The sequence below is a fragment of the Haplochromis burtoni genome, unplaced genomic scaffold (assembly GCF_018398535.1).
Source record: "Haplochromis burtoni strain Fernald_Lab_line unplaced genomic scaffold, NCSU_Asbu1 Contig_8, whole genome shotgun sequence".
Classification (NCBI taxonomy): domain Eukaryota; kingdom Metazoa; phylum Chordata; class Actinopteri; order Cichliformes; family Cichlidae; genus Haplochromis; species Haplochromis burtoni.
In genome coordinates, this window is record NW_024582369.1 from 4,377,368 (window position 1) to 4,398,793 (window position 21,426).

At 39.4% G+C, this 21,426-nt stretch overlaps 1 protein-coding gene across 14 annotated transcripts in view; it reads left to right on the forward strand.

The window, feature by feature from the left end:
* The window catches only part of itsn2a (intersectin 2a), a 58,598-nt gene that overhangs the window by 17,819 nt on the left and 19,353 nt on the right, over window positions 1-21,426 (forward strand). For 6 of the 14 annotated variants that reach the window (XM_042226863.1, XM_005914302.3, XM_005914301.2 and 3 more), the window contains exons 2-10: window positions 5,320-5,391; window positions 13,950-14,042; window positions 14,155-14,218; window positions 14,627-14,802; window positions 14,893-15,108; window positions 17,280-17,373; window positions 19,406-19,548; window positions 19,808-19,871; window positions 21,242-21,379. In XM_042226863.1, the coding sequence (XP_042082797.1) occupies window positions 5,385-5,391; window positions 13,950-14,042; window positions 14,155-14,218; window positions 14,627-14,802; window positions 14,893-15,108; window positions 17,280-17,373; window positions 19,406-19,548; window positions 19,808-19,871; window positions 21,242-21,379 (995 nt within the window). In that variant the 5' untranslated portion in view covers window positions 5,320-5,384. Of the gene's footprint in view, window positions 1-55; window positions 3,670-5,319; window positions 5,392-13,949; window positions 14,043-14,154; window positions 14,219-14,626; window positions 14,803-14,892; window positions 15,109-17,279; window positions 17,374-19,405; window positions 19,549-19,807; window positions 19,872-21,241; window positions 21,380-21,426 lie in introns of those variants that run through there. The other 8 variants (XR_006055142.1, XR_006055140.1, XR_006055141.1 and 5 more) reach the window with 5 other exon arrangements.

A 21,426-nucleotide genomic window follows, 5' to 3' on the forward strand; every position in this document is an offset into this window, starting at 1 on the left:
GCTTATTTTGTAACCACCAAAGTATTCTAGAGTCAAATGGGAGTCCATCTGTCTGACAGCTGAATTTTGACTAATGTAGCAGGACAGTGATCCCAAGCACAGCAGCAAATCCACAGCAGAGCGGCTGAAAAGAAAAGATTCAAGGTGTTGCGATGGCCCAGTCGTGGCCCAGTCCAGAACTCAACCTGGTTCAAATGCTGTAGTGGGACATTGAAGGTGCTGTGAATAAACAAATGAGTTAGGGGAGTCTATGTTAGCTGTCATAGGGAGAGAGGCAGGGGACACACTGGATAGGTCCCCATTCTGTCACAGGGCTTAAATATGGAGAAAGACAACCATTCACACCTGTGGCCAATTTAGATTCAGTAATTACTCTAACCCTGTGTATGGGACTGGGGACGATACCAGAGTACCTGGATAGAATAAACTCCACACAGAAAGGCAGCAACCAAACTGCATATGAAAATAACAGTGCTAAGCACCAGATCACTATGACATCCCTAATCATGAGGGATACTTAGTTTTTCTTAGAAGATTGCATAGAATACTTTGAAGACATTACTTTTTCCACTAGTGCACATGTACTCACACACAGAGACACATACACATAGATGAGCAAACTGCCAACTTTCTGTGTATATATGTGTTAAGAGAATATTTCATTACTTATAGGACCTCATCTCGGGTGAGACACTGATGAGGTTTTAGTACATGGTGATGAGTTAGCCACACAGTTTCAACAGATGGCAACAACAAGGAAAAGTGAGATCACTTCAAGTGAAGTGGGAGACTGAGCACTGTAAATCTTTACTGGGTGTAAAGAGAGGTCCATGTATTTGCTTTCTGTTCTTTTCTTTCTTTCTTTTTTTCCAAAGAACATAATTTGCATCATCATTTTGATGCTTGAATCCACACACCAGCAAAGATGAGTCATAGATAGGGAACAGAGGCTCCAGGAAGTCACTGAACTGAAAAGAGGCATGCAAGTACAGCACAATGTGTTTCTTCAAGCTTAATCGCAATGTGTTGCTGTAAAGGCGAGCTGCATTTTCTATGTACAGGCAGTTTGTGCCAGAATATAATATCTAGACTATATCTCGTTTTTTGGGGGGGTTTTTTTGTTAAATAAAACTTCCCACACAACCCGTGGGTTGTCATGTTCAGGCTTGTGGAACAAGCTGCAGTCAGGTCCATATGTTTTTGGACAATGACACATATTCTTTGTTGTAATTTTGCATCTGTATACCACTACACTGGATTTTAAGTCAAACAATCAACATTTGATTAAAGTGCAGACTTTTATCTTTAATGGATTTAGCAAAAGCACGGTCCCCCATTTTTAGAGACTCAAAAGAAATTGGTCCAACTAAAATAATTTTAAATATGGGGATTGCTGGAGAATATTTAGCAGTTAATAACTGTCTGAAGTCTAAAACCCACGGGCATCACCAAATGCTGTGTGTGGTCCTTTAAGATACTTTATCAGGCCTTTACTGGAGCCACCTTCAGTTGCTGCTTGTTTGTCGGCCTCTGTATTCAGCTTCAACTTCAGTAACTAAAGAGTATGCTGTGTTGTGTTGACTGAGTGACCATTGAAGAATATCCTTTTTCTTTGGTGTGAGAAACACTTGGTTGTTTATGGAGTTTGTGCCTCCCTGAGAGTGTTCTTGCATTGGTACTGTAAGTTGTTGTGAAGCTGTTGAGAACCATGGAAATAATTCTGTGGTATTTCAGGCATTTCGGTGTTGCTGAGCTAACCAGTGCATTCATTCTATTTAAGAATGTACCAGATTGTTGATTCTTGCTATCTGTCTCTGGTTTTCCAGCCTAATGATAGCCTCCCTCACTTGCACTGATGTCTCTCTGGACCTCATATTCATACTTTTACTGAATGGTTACCAAATACAAGTTCAGCAAGTGGAATCAACTCCAGATCTACCTATCGATTTATCCAATTACTGTTAAGGCTCAGAGAAATGTGTATAAAAATGGCTGTAATTCTTAAATAGCTAATGCGGTACGCTTGCAATGCGCTTTAATTAAAGCTGAAATTACATATTGTTTGTTTGATGTAAAATACACATTCAGTCTCATATTGATATGGTCCCTTATTTTGCACACTGTACATAGATGGCAGTAATGTGCAAAATACATGTATACTCGCATATTTTTATACAAAGAACTACAGTAATGTGTATAGCTTTAATAATATTTCGACACAATCTTGCATGCTTCATATTTATCTGTTTCTCATAGTTCCATAGCTCTCTTGTACACTATGGGATTTCGATTCTGTGTTAGTCCTGTAGGATTAAAAACTGACGATAACATTGATTCTGACTTTTACTTATAGATCTAACTGTAAGATTTGTATAAAGGTATCCATTTCTTGCATTGCATCCAGATATTTAATTAAATGCCCTTGTAGAAAACTTACAAGCATACAATAAATGACAAAAAATTACTTCTGCATTGATACATGAATATGAATTCTTTTGTTAATTTGATATTTCTGCTTTTGATAGAACTGACAAATATTGGTGTGTATATGTTATCTGAAATGCGCTGATGCGAAGACCATTCTATTGCAGAGTGTGATGCAGGAAAAGATGATCGTACTCTGACTGTCCTGTTTAACATGCTGTAAGGAGCTAGTTTGTGAAATCCATTGCTGAAGATTAGCCCCATTATTTTACTCCCTAAAATCTATATCATCACTCATCCCCAGAAGACAGTTTGTGTCAGCGTCCATTCACTATAAAACAATTGTTTTCCTGTAACTGCTTCCTGTGTTTCTATTTTAGTTGGTATTTTTTTCATAAAATTGGCAATTTAGTTCATAAATGTCAGTATTGTTTGCTAGTGCGCGTGAATTATTTGTTGCCTATGTTGTACTGTATATGCGCGGGTTTGCACGGAGCCGCTGGCGCAGACACTCGAAATATACCGAAGCATAAGCCTCAGTGGGCTGTTCATTGCTCTTAAGTAATTGGCAGTGCCGGCATGTACAGACAGTGATTTATACTACAAGATAGCCACAGTCTCCCCTCCAGGAATTCACACAAAAACAGGGAAGCAAATGATGGAGCAATAGTGTAATAAGAACGGAAGGGGAGTAGGAGTGGAAAGAAACTATGTGGGAATCATAAGAGATACGTTTCAATGAATGATGAATAAGAAATAGAGGAGTTGAAATAAAAAAAGACAGAGGGAGGGGTGAAGTGAGGAAAAAGTTGTGATGGAAGGACTTAGTGAAAGCAAAAAAGGAGATTGCTTAGACCTGACAAGAATCACAAGTGATGAGGAGAAACACTGCCTGTTAGCTATAGGCACGCAAAGAGAAATGAGAGGAAATAAGGAGGAAATGGATGGAGTGAAGTGGAGCGCCTAACAGAATCTTAACAACAAGATTGAAAGAGTTGCTACCTATAGGTGTGGTTTATATGCAAAATAAGCTTGAATGTCGTGGTAATTTGGGGCTTTTAATTATTGTTTTCTAACACAGACCTGGCTTTGAAGTATAGTATAAAAACCTTCTATATGGTGGGGTCGGTGAAGCTTGATGTTAGTCTGCTTTATCTATCCCAAAACCAGATTTGATTTGTGTTTGGGTTCCTGTTGGACCACCCAGTCGTGTCCAAGTTTCAACTATCCAGCTGTTGATTTCAGGTGAAGTTGAAGAATCTGGACGTAGTCCTCCTTCTTCATTATTTCATCAAATTTGTGCATTGTACCAGTAGCAGTGGCAGCAAAATAGCCCCAGAGCGTGATGCTAACACCACCATGCTTAGCAGCTGGTTTCATAGGCTTGAAAGTAGGCTGTGCGATATGACCAAAATCTCATATCCCGATATAACACATTTATCGTCCCGACAACGATATATATCACAAAAATTCTACATTGTCTGTAAATTCTGTGAATCTCGGGCAACTCGACTTGTGTCAAGTGTTTTCAGCTGGGCGTCCTGTACCCGGAGTCGAGTGATTGACCGATGCAGGCCAAACTGCATACATTTACTATACATTTTTAGACATACAGTAAGTTGAAACGGCCGCAATTTTTGTTGGCCTGTTCTAAGGTTTATTTGTTAGCACCTGACGGCTCTTTTTAGCTTCTCATCCGTAAACACTGTGCATACTATTTCACGTGATTCAGTTTATTTTGAAAAATCTCAACAGGATCTTCAGCTTTATTGTGAAAGGTTTATGTGGAAAATATACAAGCGGACGGCGGAGCCATGCGATGGTTTTACCGTCGCATAAAAACAGTCGCTTGTTCGTTCATAGTGTGGTTATATTAAATATAAGAGAAAGAGAGAACTTTAAGAAATAAATTCTGCAGTGACCATCAAAACAATGAAAAAATATTGCCGATAGACGTTTTCATATCAGCATCCGATATATATCGTTATATCGAACATCCCTACTTGAAAGCCTAACTTTTAGTCCTCCAAACATGCCTTACACAAACAGTGTTTATGAGTGGATCAAACCACTTACACATAAAGCTAGTTTTCCATGTTACCTGCATGGGCTTATCTGCTCCTGGGACTATGCCAAAGATCCCAACAATTAATCTCATCAGATGGGCCAGGCTCCCTGTTGGCATACCACTTTAGATTCTGACTGCACCCAAAACAGTGATAAATTCTTATTGTTTTCAAACTGTACTTGCTTTATTAGAGTCATATATCTATATTTGTCTCAGTAAAACACAAATATTTGTCTAAGAGCATCCATACGCCTTATTAAGGTCCAGAAATTTGTATTATTACATAGTATACAAACGAGATACATAGAAAGCAAAATGTCACAGACAAAATAAACAAGCTGATACATCAAGATTTCCAAACTACAGCCACCATCTGTAATCTCAGAGCAGGCAGTAATAAAAGCAGCCTTTCTCCCAGACCACTATCATTTCTTCCCCCAGTTCTATTCTTCAGCTGTCTGTCCTCTTCTTGTGTACTGCTCCGTGCTGGCATTGTCTGTAGGCCTTCTCTGTTATTTGGTCCCCATCCTTTTCGTTTTCCCCTCTGCCTCTTCCCCTCCTCTGTCATCCCTCACCATGTTGGCCACTCACTCTGCTTTCCTTGCTTTGTTAACAAGGAGCTGATTTTTTTCCCTTTTTTTTTTTTTTGCTCCTGCATGGATGTGTATCATTTCTGCCGTCTTCCCCATTCACACTTGCATTGCTTGCATTCCTCACTTATACCCCCCTTGCTTCGTGACACACACACACGCTCAATTGCACACATAACACACTCACATCTCTCTCTCTCTCTCTCTCTCTCTCTCTCTCTCGCTCTTTCTCTGCAGATGTCTGAGGGCTCGCCAGCTGAGTAGAGGACTTCCCTCTCTGCCCGTGCTTTCCACCTGCAACCATGAATGGTAAGAACACTTTGGGTTTTTTGTCTTTATTGGACATGTGTTTGAGCTCATAACATCTCTGTCTATGCTAGGCAGATCTGTGGTTCTGCTGAGACAATAATGAGGGCTGGGATTTACTTTAAAGGGCAGAAAAAGGTCTGAGACCAATAAGCGGCTGTTTGTGTTATGCCTCATTTCTAAACTTTAATCTCTCCCTCTGGCCGTCCTCCTGCCAAGACCGAACATTCGAGTGCATCTGCTTTGTGCTTTGGTCAGCTTGAACTCCTTTTTTTTTTTTTTTTTTTGCTACGAGTGACTGCTTGTTTTGACTGTAATGTGTGAAATCATGTTAATGGGATATTGATCTGCAAACAGAGACAAGGCTCAGGCTTTAAGTAAAACCATCTTTAATCCTACTTTTTGGGGGGGGGAAGTTATTGAGCTGTAGCTTGTACAAACCCCTGCTGGAAAGAGGGTCAGTCTAAAGTAATATGGCAGGATTGTCTTCATTAATTTTAAAGGTGTTTATATGCACTGTAGTTGCACGTCAAACCAAAACAGGCATTTCAGCAGCAGCCTGTTTAGCGCTCCAGACTAACTCTGCTGTCTTGCTTTGGTTCTGACTTTGACTTTTGTATCTTTATAAACCCCATCAGTTTCAAAGAAGTGATTTCCGTGGACTTAGATGCATGCACAGTTGGAGTAGCGATCAAGAAACTTGACCAGATACAAAGGGACTGGGACTTCATTCTCTGTGGAGGACACTGGGTTCACTATACAGTACTATGCAAAAGCCTAGAGCTGCCAGTCCTTTCTTTATATTTTGCTAGGAAAGTGGAAAATAGTTGCAGTGATTTATTGAAACGTGCAAACCTACATGGAAATTCAGTGTTTAAGGTAAAAACAAAAGTTAATAAGCTTGAAATGATAGCTTTTTTTAAAAAAAAAAAAAAAAGATAATGTAATTGTAAAATGGTTCTTTCAAAATAAGTGTGACTGAATTAAAAGATAGTAAAATAGTTTCATAATCTCTGTTTGATTTCTCATCCCAAGATATCAGCAGCAGCAGATCCTGTATATCCTGTATATTCATTAACATGGTGAATGGTACTCATGGCCATTCATCAATGATCAGTGGTTGTGACAATTTGCATATTAATGATTAAGAAACTGACATCACAGCAAATGTACTCTTTGTAAGGTTGGGAAAACCTGCAGTCAGCTGAGACTGAAGAAGTCACTTGGATGAGTGACAAACTGTTTCTCCCTTTGAAAACACTACTTCACATGAACAAAATAAACTTTCTGATGATTGAGCATCAGAACTGCCACAAATACTGTGGTGCGCTCCACATGATGCGACGTCAAATTCAGCACACGACACTTGCTGCAGATAAAGCCCCAAACCATGATGGAGCCTCCACCATGTTTTACAGATGGCTGTAAACTAGGACTGCAGCTATCATTTATTTTAGTAATAAGTTAATCTAATGATTATTCCATCGATTAGTTGAGTAATCGGATAAGAAATACTTTTGTCTTATTATTGAGCAATAGTAAATATTCAAAACAGAAAAAATACTTTTAAAATATCCTGATTATTGTTTTCATTTTAGAAATTTGAGTGTTTTTTGTTTCATCTGTCACCCCCCCTTTGTGCCATATGAAAATTTCTTTTTTTAAGAAAACATTTTCTTAAATGCAAAAATGTATAAATACTCTAAAGTAAAGTCAAATAAAATACATGTGCAATCAAAACTAAGTCATAAAAAGTTCATCTTTACTTTGACTTCTTGGAAAGCTTTGAGTTTTTATACGTGTGTTTCTGCATGTTTAAGTGTTTGCAAGCCTTTAAAGGAGAATGTGGTGGCTATAGTGAGGAGAAGCGAACATATCAGTGTTCTGAAATTGGCCCTGTGCTTTGATGCAACGTTTTTGTGCTGCTGAAAACACGACAGTATGATGGTGTAGACCTTAATTAATATTAATAATTCAGTGTCCACCCTAAAATCCCTCAGGTCAGTGGCTCAGAGTTTTACTGGCCCATGGACATTTTTATTGGCCTGCGAAAAAACTTTAATTTTTATATCTTTAAATATTAACACAATTTAATTGAGAGAGTATTTTATAGAAATTCACTTTCAGTCTAAAAATGTTATAACCCCTTGAAATAAATATGGTCTAGTGCATACCATGCCCCCCTTTAGACTCACCCCTGTTCGAGTCCATGTAAAAAAAGGATGGCTGCCGTCAGCCTTCAGCAAACTTTATAATTTAATTTGGTGTCAGACCAAGTTAAAAGTTCATCTGCATATTTTAATACAGCTTCTGGAGGATTACTGCAGATTTTTCACTGTGGATGACAGCGTGACAGCGGATGGAGCAGCTACAGAGTTGGCTATTTTGGTTTTTTTTTCTCTAGTCAGAGTTTGTTGATGGGTGCTCACTTTTTCCCAGTAAAGTTTTTAAAGGTCATCTTCCACTGTTCATTAAACAAAATGTTGAAGCAGAGAATTTGTGTCGAAAATCTTTTGTAATCGAAATACTCAATGAATCGTTGCAGCCCTAATGTAAACAATCCATGTTCTGCCTTTCTTGATTCCCTCAGAACCATCACTCCAGAGTCCAGTTCATGTATATTTTGGCACTCCTCAGCCTCATACCCATTCCTCTCTGTTAGCCTTCCTTAAGAATGACATCTTGACAGCCACCCTTCTTCAGTGAACTGTAGATGGATCAGCTGAAGGGGTTGATGTATCTGTCAGGTCTTTGCCTGGTGTGTTTCCTATTTCTTAAGGACATGAGTTTTAGATGCTGTTCATCTACCGGTAGATAGTTTTAGGTTGGCTATTATGTGTAGACACAACACTAGTTCATCTCTTGAGTTAGGGGCCATTTTTTGTGATTCAGTGATTCATACATCAGTGTTAGGTGGCAAACAACAAATTAAAAAAACAAAAAAACAAGTAAAAACAAAACATTCCTGTGAAAGTGGTCCGGTACAAGGACTGGATTGAAGAAGAGAAAAAGCAGTGGAATGAAAGAAAAGTTTAAAAGACCTTCTGCTCTAGAAAATGCTCAAGAGCACATTAAAAATGACAGGAAAGTCTATCTAGCTGCTTTCTGTGTGTCTGTCTTTGTTATTGTTCCAAGTTGAAGGTGATTTAGCGTTTTTGCCCTTTCTGTGAACCACAGTTCTCAGTAGTGTTTGTGTGTGTATGTGTGTGTGTTTGTGTGTTTTGTCTTCATCCTTTGATCGCAGAACATAGTTACCGTTCCTCAAAGCCCTCTGTGGAAAACCCCTAAGAGGGAATGTGTGTGTCTGCGTGTGCGTCTTATCTACACACCTAATTTTTCAGTCTAACAGAGCACCAAAACGCACAACTACCCTCTCTCTGCGCTTTAATCCCATCCAGCTGAATGGCACGGAGGGGAGAATCAAGAAACATGTAATCGGTATATGATGAGCTCCTCCGAGGGAACATATTATATGGGAGGCAGAGCTATTTGCGCTTTTACACTCTCATTAACACAGTGAGCCTGCAATGAGGCATTTGCACAGTCATTAGTCAGTGAATTTTAAAAACAGGTGAATTTTATGCAACAGTCGTAGAGGAGAAGTGCGTGTTTGTGCGTACACCGAAGCTTTGCAGAGACTGTTGATCCAATGCAGTTATCTGAACCATCAACTTGTCCTCCCCGGGTGAGGTGTTTGATATGTAAATAGTTATAAAAGCAGTGATGTGGTTTCACTCGGAGTACGAGAGCTGGGTGTTTGGGGTATTGACTCGAGCGTCTCCTTAGGATTTAGCAGCCACCTAGACAACGGCACACAGGCTGACAAAGGGAAGTGAAAGCACACAAGGTAAAGGCGGCTGAGTAGGTGAGCCGTGGTACTGTTGGTTTAATAAAGTCTGTAGATGATGTTGCTGTGGATCCTGTTCCGTAAGAGTTAGGGACGTGATTTTTTTTATTTTATTTTTTTCTGTTTGGTCTCAATAATGTCTGAAGGTAGATTTTCAAAAACTTCTTGTTGTCATTAAATCAAGAAAATACCTGCTATTACCTGCTACTGGCAGGTATAGAAGACAACACAGTACACTGACTCACACTGATACCGGCTGACTCAGTCATGGCAGTACACAACACTGAGCAACCCCTCTTTTCTATATATTTTGCTTCCAAGGAGCCAGACTTTATTGTAATTTTTTAAAGTGCTCTTGAGGCTTTCTGAAGGTCTTTTACATTTTTTATTTTTACATTGACTGCTTTTTGTCTCTTTTTCAGTCCAGTTCTTGTACTTGACTACTTGCTTAAAACTGACCTATGAATCATTCAATCACAAAAAGGCCCCTAATTCAAGTTATGAACAAGTGTTGTGTCTACACATTACAGACTTCAGTTGAATCTGTGAAAAATGTCAGAGATGACACAGTGACAGGCATAAAATAGTTTTTCTGCACCAACAAGGTGATTCCCAAATAGGTGTTAGCTGAAAACCTGGCATATGTCAGCATGGTGTGCATTTGTAGGCCTATAAAACTACAGCAGACAAACGGCATCTAAAAGTTAATTTCTTGATAAATGTCCTTGATAAATTGGGGGAAAATTGTCTGACTCTTCTGTTGATTCATGTACTGTTCACTCAAGCCTCACTGGTCTCAGTGGAAGGGTGGCTGTCAAGAAAACCTTCTTAAGGAAGCGAAACAGAGAGAAAAGGCTCAAGTATGCCAAATTACACAAGAACTAGACTGGATTGGAAATTCAGTGTCAGCAGGTCTGATGGAGTGATGAATCCAAATTAGGATTTTTGCTTCGAATTTTTGTCAGTATGTGCAGAGGAGGTCAGACGAGAGCGGTAAAACTGAGTGTCTACAGTCTTCTGTAAAAGCTGGTGAAGGCTCAGTCATAGTTTGAGTCTGGACCTCAACATGACGCAGTGTGGACTAATCGTGACAGAGAAATGAACAAAAGACAGCCAACACCAACAAAAGTGCTTTTTAAAGTCCCAGACAACTCCTCTTGATAATTACTTAAAAATGTTGCACGAAAGCTTGCCTGTGTCATGATCTGTGTGCAGCAGGCCGGAGTGGAGGACCAACGTGCACGACTCAAGACAGCAAAATTAAACTGAGAGTGCAGCTTTTATTGCTGGACAGCAAAAGAACAGAAAACTAAATAGGCTAGGAATCACAACAAGGTTTAACAGGCAGACACAACACACAGCCAGGTATGAGGGTGTGAACGTACATTAACGAGGTGACACAGGGCTTAAATACACACTGGAGTAATCAGGAAATGGGAGACAGGAGGGAAACGCAGCTGGGAGAAATCGGACTTAACAAGACAAGGGAAGCAAAACTAGACACACTGACATGAGACACGGACTTTCAAAGTAACACAGGAAACACAGCAGGCGCAGACTAGACACCGAACTACACTAACACAAGAATAATAATAATAATAATAGTCAGAACAGCACAACTAAGTAATCAGAACCTAAACCATAATACAGAATAATACAAAAACACAAGAAAAAGAAGATGCTGGGTCAGAATGACCCAGAACCTTGACAGCCTAAGCGTGCCATGTTAGAATTGTCTGTTTATGCCTTACGTAGTGAAACTACTGCACACATTTCCCATTTCCCCAATAAAATATAAAGAAACGAGGGTGACTCAGTACTGTACGGCCTTATTAAAAGCATAAATCATATTCAATCAAATTAGTGTAAAATCCTTACATACCCAATCCACATTTCATAACAAGTGCCTGAAATTTGCAAATACTGTGAATATGTATCAAGAGTGTGGAACCCTGTGGTGTTCAGTGTCAGGTTATGTATACTAGTAAATCGTAACTGTACCATCTTTTTATCAGGAGTCATACCGAGTGGCCACATGTTTCCAGTATAAGTATCAAGCCACAGAAGACCCCTATGGATTCGGTCATGGCTGTGTAAGAAGCTTTGCAGTGCCCCACTTACTCACATAGCATTCAGCCCTCACTGACACACAGACTGAATCGACTGACAGGCCTGTGGATGTGGCCATGCGAGCTACATGTCCCAGTGGCACTGTGCTAAATCTCGCCTTCCTTTTCTTACCTACAATAGCTTCAAATGGGGGCTTTCACAGCCAATGAGACAATGTGAAGAATACTCACATCTCTGTGAGAGATTAATTACTTTCTCCTTTTCATGGCAGCATTTTGCTGACGGTGGCTAAAAGTGGGTCGGCCGCTGTGTGCTGCTAACATTGGCTTTATCGGGGGAAAAGCGTCCACCTTAACAGGTGTTGCTGGTGGTGGTTTCGGGCGGTTTGTGTAGACTCTGAAACCATATCAGAGGTTTGGCTAGAATATTTCCTAACAAACAAACAAACCATTATCAGTGTTTGATTGTATCTGCTCCCACATTTAGAAAAAGACATTGGATCTTCTTGCTCTTAACTCTAAAGTTGCTCTACTTTCATTTTCTGGCTACGTAGCGTGCTGTTACTGAAGCTCTACACTCCATTGTGTCAGTCTTCTGTATATGAAGTATGTTAAGCAAAGGTCAGTGGATTGTTTGGGTTAGAGCTAGGGTGGAAGCTCCATCATGGGCAGGGTGGTATTTCCTGAAGCACTTGAATAAATTAGAGCCTGGAAGCCATGTCTCTGAAGACAGGATCCCATAATCGCTCAAAAGACCTTTTTTTATTTTTTTATACTAATATTCTGAAAAGACAGTTTTTGTCTGTTTTGAATATTTTATAATCTACTAGAGTGATTAGAATTTGAGGTGTCTTTCAATATTTCTCTCCTTTTACTATAATAATATAATATTATTATATTTAATATAACAATAAGAAGTTGATTGTTATCTTTGAGACTCTAGCATTTTCTGGTTTGAGCTATTTTTATTATAAAAGTGAGAAAACGGGTTTGATCGTGATCCTTACTGCAAGTTAATGTTGCCTTCGTTCCCAAACTAGATCCCACTTTATTTATTTATTTATTTATTTATTTGTGAAATCTTGGTGCACATTTTGCTTTATGTCTGCACCACCGTGATCAATATGGTAACAGCTGTCAGCATGAAGGAAGCGCATCTGTCGAGCAGAGAGTGATGAGCTTAAAAAAGAACACGAAAAAGTTTGTTGTTTGTCCCAGTTGAGTCGTGTTTGTGTCGGTTTCCCATTCCAACCTGTTTCTAGATTCGCTGCATTAGCCTAGCGTCACTTCTTTTATACATCCCTCTCCTTCTGTACGTGCTGCGAGGCTTATTATCTGTCATTGTCTCCTTATCTTCATCTGTTGTTCAGTTGCTGCGATGAGGGGAGAGCCGTCGGTGCATACCGTCAGTTCTTTGCCACAAAATGTCTTCAAAGCTTCCAAGTTCCGTGAAAGAAGTTTGAGAGAAGGCGTAAAATATGTCCCGATTGTGTTATGGTTTGATGGATTCAAGTTCTTCCTTTATGATGAATTGATTATCGTCCTTGAACATAATCTTTCACTCCCCCGCCGTTAAAAGTCGTTCCGTGAAATTGAGGAAGACTTGAGTTTCGAATCGGTCACACAGCACATCAGACTTCATCTTTAATTCATGGCCAACCCTCAACTTACCTTGAGATATGCAAGAGTGCAGCTTGGGTGAAAAAAAGCTGACTGGACATTTTTATACATTAATCATCATCGTGAGCTGCTTAAGAGAGTTTTCATCTCAGCTGAAAATCTCATTTGGATTGGAAATTATGCACACATTTTGTATGGTTTGGTAGAGGAATAAAAGACTAAGCTGAATTTTGTATTAGCGCATCTGCCCGGGGATCCATCGCTGACTTTAAATGTGTTTGAATTTGTTTGTGGAGACGGGTGGATCACTCCCCTCCCATAATAGCTTAAATTTGTAGAGCTTTCTTCTTTTATGTTCATTTTTCTTCCTTACAGATTATTTCCAAGTTCTGGGGGCTATACCAAGCATACCGCATCAATGCATCACTTGATATCGTGCATTTGTAGGACCACAGGTTTATCTAACTACTTGTCCAGATTTAATAGTGTTTAATGAAGCAGTGATGTACAGGCAAAATAAGAATTCATCGATTTTATGTGAGAATCTGGGTGACTTTCTTTCATACTGAGATATAGTGCCTTTCTGGTATACTTGTACTTTTATATAGAAGGTGTATTTGTTGTCTATATTAGATGCCATAAATTAGATTACAAGATTTTCAAGCAGCTCCACGCAAACAACATTTGTAACTGATCATTTAGATGGTGCCTAACAAATTTTATTTTTCTATTTTCCTTCAGATCTTTAAAAAACACTATAATGTACAGCACCCCGTAATTTAGATGACTCTTTAGGTTTGCCATTCAAACCTGGCATGCTGTTATGCATCCTGTGCAGAGGGGTTACAAGCAGACTCAGATTATTATTAAAGAGCCTAGACCCAAAAATAGGTTGTGAACTCAAACTTGACTTCCTGTTATTACCAGCACTTATATTTTGTGTCAGCTGGACTCGCATCAACAACATTAATGTCACTTTTTGTTTAGAATTTAAAATACCACAACTGTGTCTTGATTTTGTCCAGGTGGAGCCAGTGTGTGGGCCATTACTCCGGAGGAGAGGGCGAAACATGACAAACAGTTTGAGACCCTCTCCCCCGTCCTCGGTTACATCTCAGGTAGGCTGATCTCATAAGAAACAGACTGTTTAACGGGAGGTTGTGTCATTAGCAGTAAGTGAGCTGCATATGTTTTTTGTTTTTTTTGTTTGTTTTTTTTGTGTACCTGCAGGAGAACAAGCAAGAAAATTCTTCCTGCAGTCCGGCCTGCCTGCTTCTGTCCTGGCTGAGATTTGGTAAGCACTGACTGACAACTTGGCAAAGTCCTTGTCACAACTCAATGCTGAGCAGGAGCAAGTGGGTCCAAGATTTTGTTACACTGGCTTGCGTTCAGCTTCCTGTCGAGCATTTATTTCCTTCACACAGCCTGCCACACCTAGTAAACTATGTGAGTGAAGAGAGGGCGGGGGCGTCCTGTAATTAGAACTCGCTGTGTGTGTGTGTGTGTGTGTGTGTGTGTGTGTGTGTGTGTGTGTGTGTGTGTGTGTGTGTGTGAAATGAGACTGGAATTCAATCCCACCACAACCTTGTCCCCAGTGATTTTTTTCTATTGTTTCAATAAAGAGGGAAAGAAAAATAGGAATGTACACTTTGCTACACACGGATCATTACATACTCCAGATTTTCTTCTTCCCCTCCTTTAGGAACTTAGCCGACATGGACAGTGATGGGAAAATGGACAAAGTGGAGTTTTCCATTGCTATGAAGCTCATCAAACTTAAACTTCAAGGACGCAACTTGCCCTCCACCTTGCCAGTCGTCATGAAGCAGCCTCCTGCTTCCAGTTGCGGTTCAACCATCGCTTCCTCAGCACGATTTGGTACAAGCACGTTTTTCTCCAAAATGAGATAATTATGCATTTGAAAAAATTACAAAATGATTGATTTTTTTGTGTGTTTCCTCCATATAGGAATGGGTTCTATGCCAAACCTGTCAATTGGTCTGTCATCCATGTCAGCTATGTCAGCCATGCCCATCCTCACACCCATCCCAGTTAACCCCCCCATGCCCTCAATGCAACCCCTGTTGCCAACGCCTGTGACTCTGCCACTTATCGCCCCGCTTGGAAACTGTGGGCTCCACAACGGCACCCTCCTCACCCCACCACTCGTTCCTAACAACGCAGGTTGGTTCTGCAGTGGGAACCATTCTGGGCAAAACAAAATAGATAACGATCAATGGATTAGCTCCAGCAATGAGCCTAAAAGTGAACATAGGCTGAAGATATTGAGTCATGCTCCAGAGCCATTTCATTTCATTTTACTTAACGACGATATTTCAGTGGCACACATCAATGTTATCTTGTTCACAAGCAAATAAAGCCACTGCAGTTGTAATCTGCTCATAACTTTGCACATTGCATAACAAGGTCCCATGACCTGATTGCACTTATTGCTTGCATAAACCGATATTATAAATTCCTTTAAAAATGACACTCAGCAAAAAGCTGAATAACAAACAAGAAGATTTTACATTTCACAAAAATAAAACAAAGTACCAAAAAAATTAGAGCCTGACTAATTTATTAGAACTTATGAGGAAAAAAACAATTTTAAATAGTCTCTTTATGCACTTTGTTACTAGCCTGTCATAAATAGATTATGAATGGAACAAAAGATAGCTGTCGTCCAAAGAAGAGCTTTGAATGTAATTTCAAAAGCCTGAAGGCTACTTAAAGAAATTACCAGAAAGTTGACCTAAAATAATTATGCTGTGTTGAAGACTAACAATAATTTTGCCAAGAATTGACTTAAAAACGTGTTTAAAAAAAAACAAAAAAACAATTATATCGAATTATCGGCTTTTTAAATGACCAGTTATCGTCTTAAAAATCATATATCAGTATGGCTCTAATAAGTAGCATCCATTTAAATGATCAGATTGTTTCAACTATGTTAGCCTAATCATATTTCCAAATATTTTCCAACTTTGAAACACATACTTGCAAAACTTTTAAGTATTGCCACCATCTTCACCACCGAAAATGTTTCTGATGATTCACCAAAACGAGCTCTCTGCAAAGTAAAAATAAATACCGGTAAATAAACCAAAAATCACCTGTCAGCTAATCAACTAACCCCAGTTTACCCAACATAAATGTTTGGTGTAATTCAGTAACATGACTTGGTTGTGTGTGATATGAAATACGCAGATTTGTATTTTGATAAAGCTGAAATCTGCAACTTCTTTGCTCCTGCTTTTTTAGCAGCTTTGCAGGGAGATTAGATTTTTGTTGTACATTATGGAGCATGGTGCATACAGGATTTTATTTATTTAGTTTGTTAATATTTTATGTGTAAGGGTCAGTTATTCATGTCCTGAGCTTCAGTGGTGCAGTAAAGCAGTGAGGATTACGCTTGGAACATGAAAGAGCTGCACCTTATCTTTCTACTCCCTCAAGTCTTATATTGGTCTTGTGATGCGTGCATGCTTTGCATTTAGTATAGGCATATCTGTCTATATATATATATATATATATATATATAAAATGTGTGTGTGTGTGAGAGAGATGCAGCACTGCAGCTTTTCACACACTCAGTGTTTGCTGCAGTTCAGATAGGAAAGTTAATTTATATCAGCTGTGGGAACATATATGTTATATCGTTAGCTTCATAGCATAAGTGCCTAAGTCATTTTTTTGTGTTTTGTGTTTCAGACGGACAGGATGATGCAGCAGTGGTAGGGGAGTAAAGTTAGGCAAAAATCTCAATTTGACCAAAAAATGACTTAGGCACTTATGCTATGAAGCTAACGATATATACATTAGCAGTTCTTCTGTTTGGATTTCTCTTACATCTCAGTCTGTTCTCTTTTTTTCTCACCTCCTCCATCTGTTCCGTGGCCATTCTCTTTAATCTTACTCAGTCTGTTCCAGTACGATTTCTGGCTGTGAAATGAGCAATCTAATAAGAGTTAGTGTGAGATTAGCCTTTTATTTGGTGTTCCTCCTCCATTTTTCTCTCTCTCCCTCTCTGATGAAAATATATCAGTGCCACAGCTCTTGAGACTCTCTTTAGCAAGTGGTTGCAGCCAACCACAATCTCTTACCCAGATGTTAATAACCTTGCTGGTTGAGGTCTGTGTGCAGCGACTGTAAAGTATGAGCAGATAAGATTAGATGTACGTACCACCAAGGGCAGCAGCAGTCTGCATGTTCGCACAATGTCATAAATTGATCTATTAAAGAGAAGGACGTGCACGTTCTGGATATAGTACCATGTGTAAACTGAAACATTCTTTTGAATTTCCCAAATGGAGATTTTACCATTAACAGAGTGTCTCCAACTGCATTTACAGGACTTCCTCTCTCTGGCTTCTCCTCTCCTATGGCCTTCTCCCCGTCCACTGGCATGTCAAAGGCCAACTCTCTACTCGACCTGGGATCGAGCAGGTGAGATTATTACTGAGCAAATTACTAAACTGTTGTTAGCATGTAATAAAGATGTGCTTGGGCTCTAGGAAAATGCTTTCAAACTAAGCAAGATCTCAATCCAGTAGAGCTCCTTTGAGATGTGGCACAACGGGAGATTCGGATCAGTGCTGCATGTGTGTACTACATAAGTGAAGTCATGCTGAAAGACGAATTTAGAAATATTTATGTCAGTTAAATTTAGGGTTTACTGGTTTTAAAACATCCCGTTTGTTATCTACACACGCTTGTTTGAGCACTCAGACAGATGCAGTCATGCCGTGATTTCAGCAGGAAAGGGTTGAGAATTAGAGCACAAACAGAGATGAAACTCCCAGATAACACGGAGTACAGGAAAAACATTTTGAAATCAGAGGGTTTTGGCAATAGCAGGAAGTTGTCTTGTTTAGAGTCGAAAACGTCAGAGAACAGGAATCCAAAAGCATTCTCAATGGGCGAGGTCATTATAGATCTTAAATGCTTAGAATGCTATGAAGGTTTATTAGTCATGACTATTTTTCTGAGCAACTACAATGTTTTTTTTGTAAATGTTATATAGTCATCTGTCTATAGTCACCTAGACATAAGGTAGATAGATCATTGGTCCCTGTGGTCTCCATAAGCCACTGTGTCCCCATTTCAGTCATTCCTATTCAGGGTAAGATATTAGGTAACATAAAACAGGCAAACAAAATGTTAAATAAGTTACTTGAATCTTCGTCACCAGAAATAAGCCCAAATTGCTGCTGCAGCTTAAAATATGTGGGGGTTTGTTTTTTTTTAGCTGGTGACTTTAGGGGAATTAGGCCATCACATCAATGATCTCCTAGTGTGTCATTTCATACTATTTTGTGCCCACTGAATAGATGTTTTTTCTTTGTTTTTGGCCTGCTCACTTCTAAAATGAAATCAAAATTGAATTTTAGCTCATGTCTAAAATGAAATATAAGACTGCGACTAGAGGGGTTTGTAGTTTTACTTATGTGCCAGTGAAGCTTTCATCTCCGTTTTGGCATGATGTACTTTAATATCTGCCGAGGTTTGGAAGGTCCTCTTGCAGTTTCTCTGACAGCCAAGTCCTCTTGAATATCTAATATCCTTTGTCCACCTCATGGTGTTTTGAGTGGGTTTGGAAAAGAACACAAATAGTATCTGATTTCATTGTTTTGAATAGCTTAGCGCTTCACACAATAAGCCCTGACCTCAGGTGTAGGTGGTAAGGAAAGCATTATTACGGTCACCAGAATACCAAGAAGTAAAATAGATGCAGTTTAATCCCACAGCTGCTTTTACCTTCCAGTTCTAGCTGTTAGACTTTCTAATATTAGGACAGATGCTTGATAGTTCTTTGAGGTTTTTTCGGTCTGTACTTCCGCAATCTTATTACTGTGCGTATATACACCCAGAAAAACAATGCTTTGGCATCTCCTGTTGTCTTTCTGAAACCTTAATGAGTGTTGCAAGTTCCCACTCTGCTACAATTTTCAACCATGACTATCATGTGGTCTGGCATACTCATTATGGACTGGTATTTATATAGCACTTTACTTGTCTCACTGACTACTAGCCAAATGTAACCATACATTTATAACATGATTTATTCTATAAACTTTAAGCACTTTATCTGCTTCATATCCAGAAGTCAACAGTTAACTAACATGCATGTATTTGGACTGTAAGAATAAGGACCTAGAGTAAACCCAGTTTGAGCCAGCCACTTGATAGCGTTAACAATTCAACCACCGCACCCCACCGAATGGCTGATTATGATAACCCGAAAGTATGAGGTTGTCTTGTTTCATTGTCCAAAAGTCATTGTCTGCTTAGCTGTTTGTGCCAGCTTCCTCTGCAGTTAATTAAGAGCTGAGAAATAACACCGGGGAGTCTCCAAGCAATTAGTGGTCTAAGGAGAAAGAAAAAGGCTGATCATATATAATATAATAATAATTTTTTTTCAGTTCCCTTTAGGTGATTTGTTGACATATAGACACACCTTTCTTGTCTCTTACCATAGTTCCAATTCCTCCTCCACCACATCTTTGGCCAGTAACTCCCCAAAGATGGGCGCTAGTGATTGGGCCGTTTCCCAGGCCTCAAGACTCAAGTACCGTCAGCAGTTCAACACACTAGACAAGCTCATGACCGGCTACTTATCAGGTAAGTCCTGTGCACACACAAACATACGCGCATGAATTTAAACAAACATGAAATTCTCAGGACCACTAGGCTCCACATGAGTGCTCCTGTCAGAGTTTAAAAGCGAACAGTTTAGGGTCAGTTTCACTTTGCACACATGCACTCGCGTTCTCCTGTAATTGCTCTAAACTGCACTTAACAGAACTTGGAAAGCGCACAAACGTATTCACTGTAAGAGTTCACGTTGCTGTTCTGATCTGATCTACGTGTTACTTTGCAGGACCTCAGGTTAGAAATGCACTGATGGCATCAAATCTGACGCAGACTCAGTTAGCTACCATCTGGTGAGTGTAATGTGTGTATGTTTGTGTATGTTCTTGCTTATCTATCGTAGTGAGGACCAGTGACAGTTTATGACCATTGAAGTAAGGACATTTTGGTAAAGTGAGGACCCTTTTGCTGCTTTCCCCTATTTTTTTCAAGACCTCAAAGTCTGTGAAGTCTGTTTTAGGTTAAAGGTTAGAATTTCCTAATTTTACCCGTAAACTAGAGTTAAGAGGAGAGTTTACTTAAGTAAAAGCATGGAACTATGTTAAGTGAAATACTGTGTACCACTCTTTAATGGTCAGATAATTGATTATGTGCTTCAATAATAAAATTGAGCTCTGCAGACAACGTAAATACCAACGCTGACTGTGTTAAAAGAGTTTAACCACTTATAAAGCTGGCTTTGAAGCATTTCTAATTTGACTATACAGTACTGTGCAAAAATCTCAAGCCATCCCTCATTTCATTGTACTGTTAGGAAATGGGTAATAGGTGCAAACATAAATTCTGTATATGAGGCAAAAGCAGAGTTTTTACAGTTTGAGCAAGTTTAAAAGTCAATATTTGATATGACCATGTTTATTCTACAACACGTTCCTTAGGCAAGCAATCTTCCAGACTTCTTGAAGGACATTCAAGGAATCAGGATGCTGGCTGCCTGTTCGCTGTCAGTTTGACACAGGTTGCTGGTAACAAAGTGCCTAAACAGACGATTTGCTAAGTTTTATGTTATGCGTACACCCAACACTAGTTTATCCCTTGAGTGAGTACACCTCTTTCATGCTTGAATAATTCATAGGTCAGAGTTAAGTGGCTTAAAAAAACAACAGCAACAACAAAAAAATTAGTCTGAAAATGGCTAATACATGGATTAGACTGAAAATGAGGTCAAAAGTAGCCAACTTCTAAAGAAACAGACTTTCAGAAAGCCTGGAGAACTAGTGCTCAAAACCACTTTAAAATATAGAGGAAAGTCTGGCTCCTTGGCAGCAAAATATAAAGAAATGAAGGGTGACTCACGACTTTTGCATCGTACTGTATTTTATTGGAACTGTGAGCCACAAAAGGAGCAAATAACACATTTGAAGTAATAAGACTCAGTAGTATTTTATAAACGTTATAGCTGTAATATCTGACAGTACTAAGAACATTACTTATTATCTGAAAACCATTTGTTTGCAGTGATGATCCCCTCATTCTCCTCTGCTTTATCAGCTGATGAATGTCTGTGAGCCCAGTACTCTTGATTTATATCCCAAGTTTCCTTCCACTACTGTCCCAATGCCAGAAACAGCAGAAGGATGCTTGCAGTGAAAAATCTCTAACTTCATTATCTTCTCACCATGATGTTCTTATTGACACACAGCACTGTGTGATTTGTCTGTAGGACCTTGGCAGATGTGGATAAGGATGGCCAGCTGCAGGCTGATGAGTTCATTCTGGCCATGCACCTTGTGGACATGGCTAAGACGGGCCGCCCTCTACCACTCACTCTGCCACAAGACCTAGTACCACCCTCTCTGAGGTAACACAGAGATTCATTTACAATTTTTTTTTTTTTAATTAACCAAA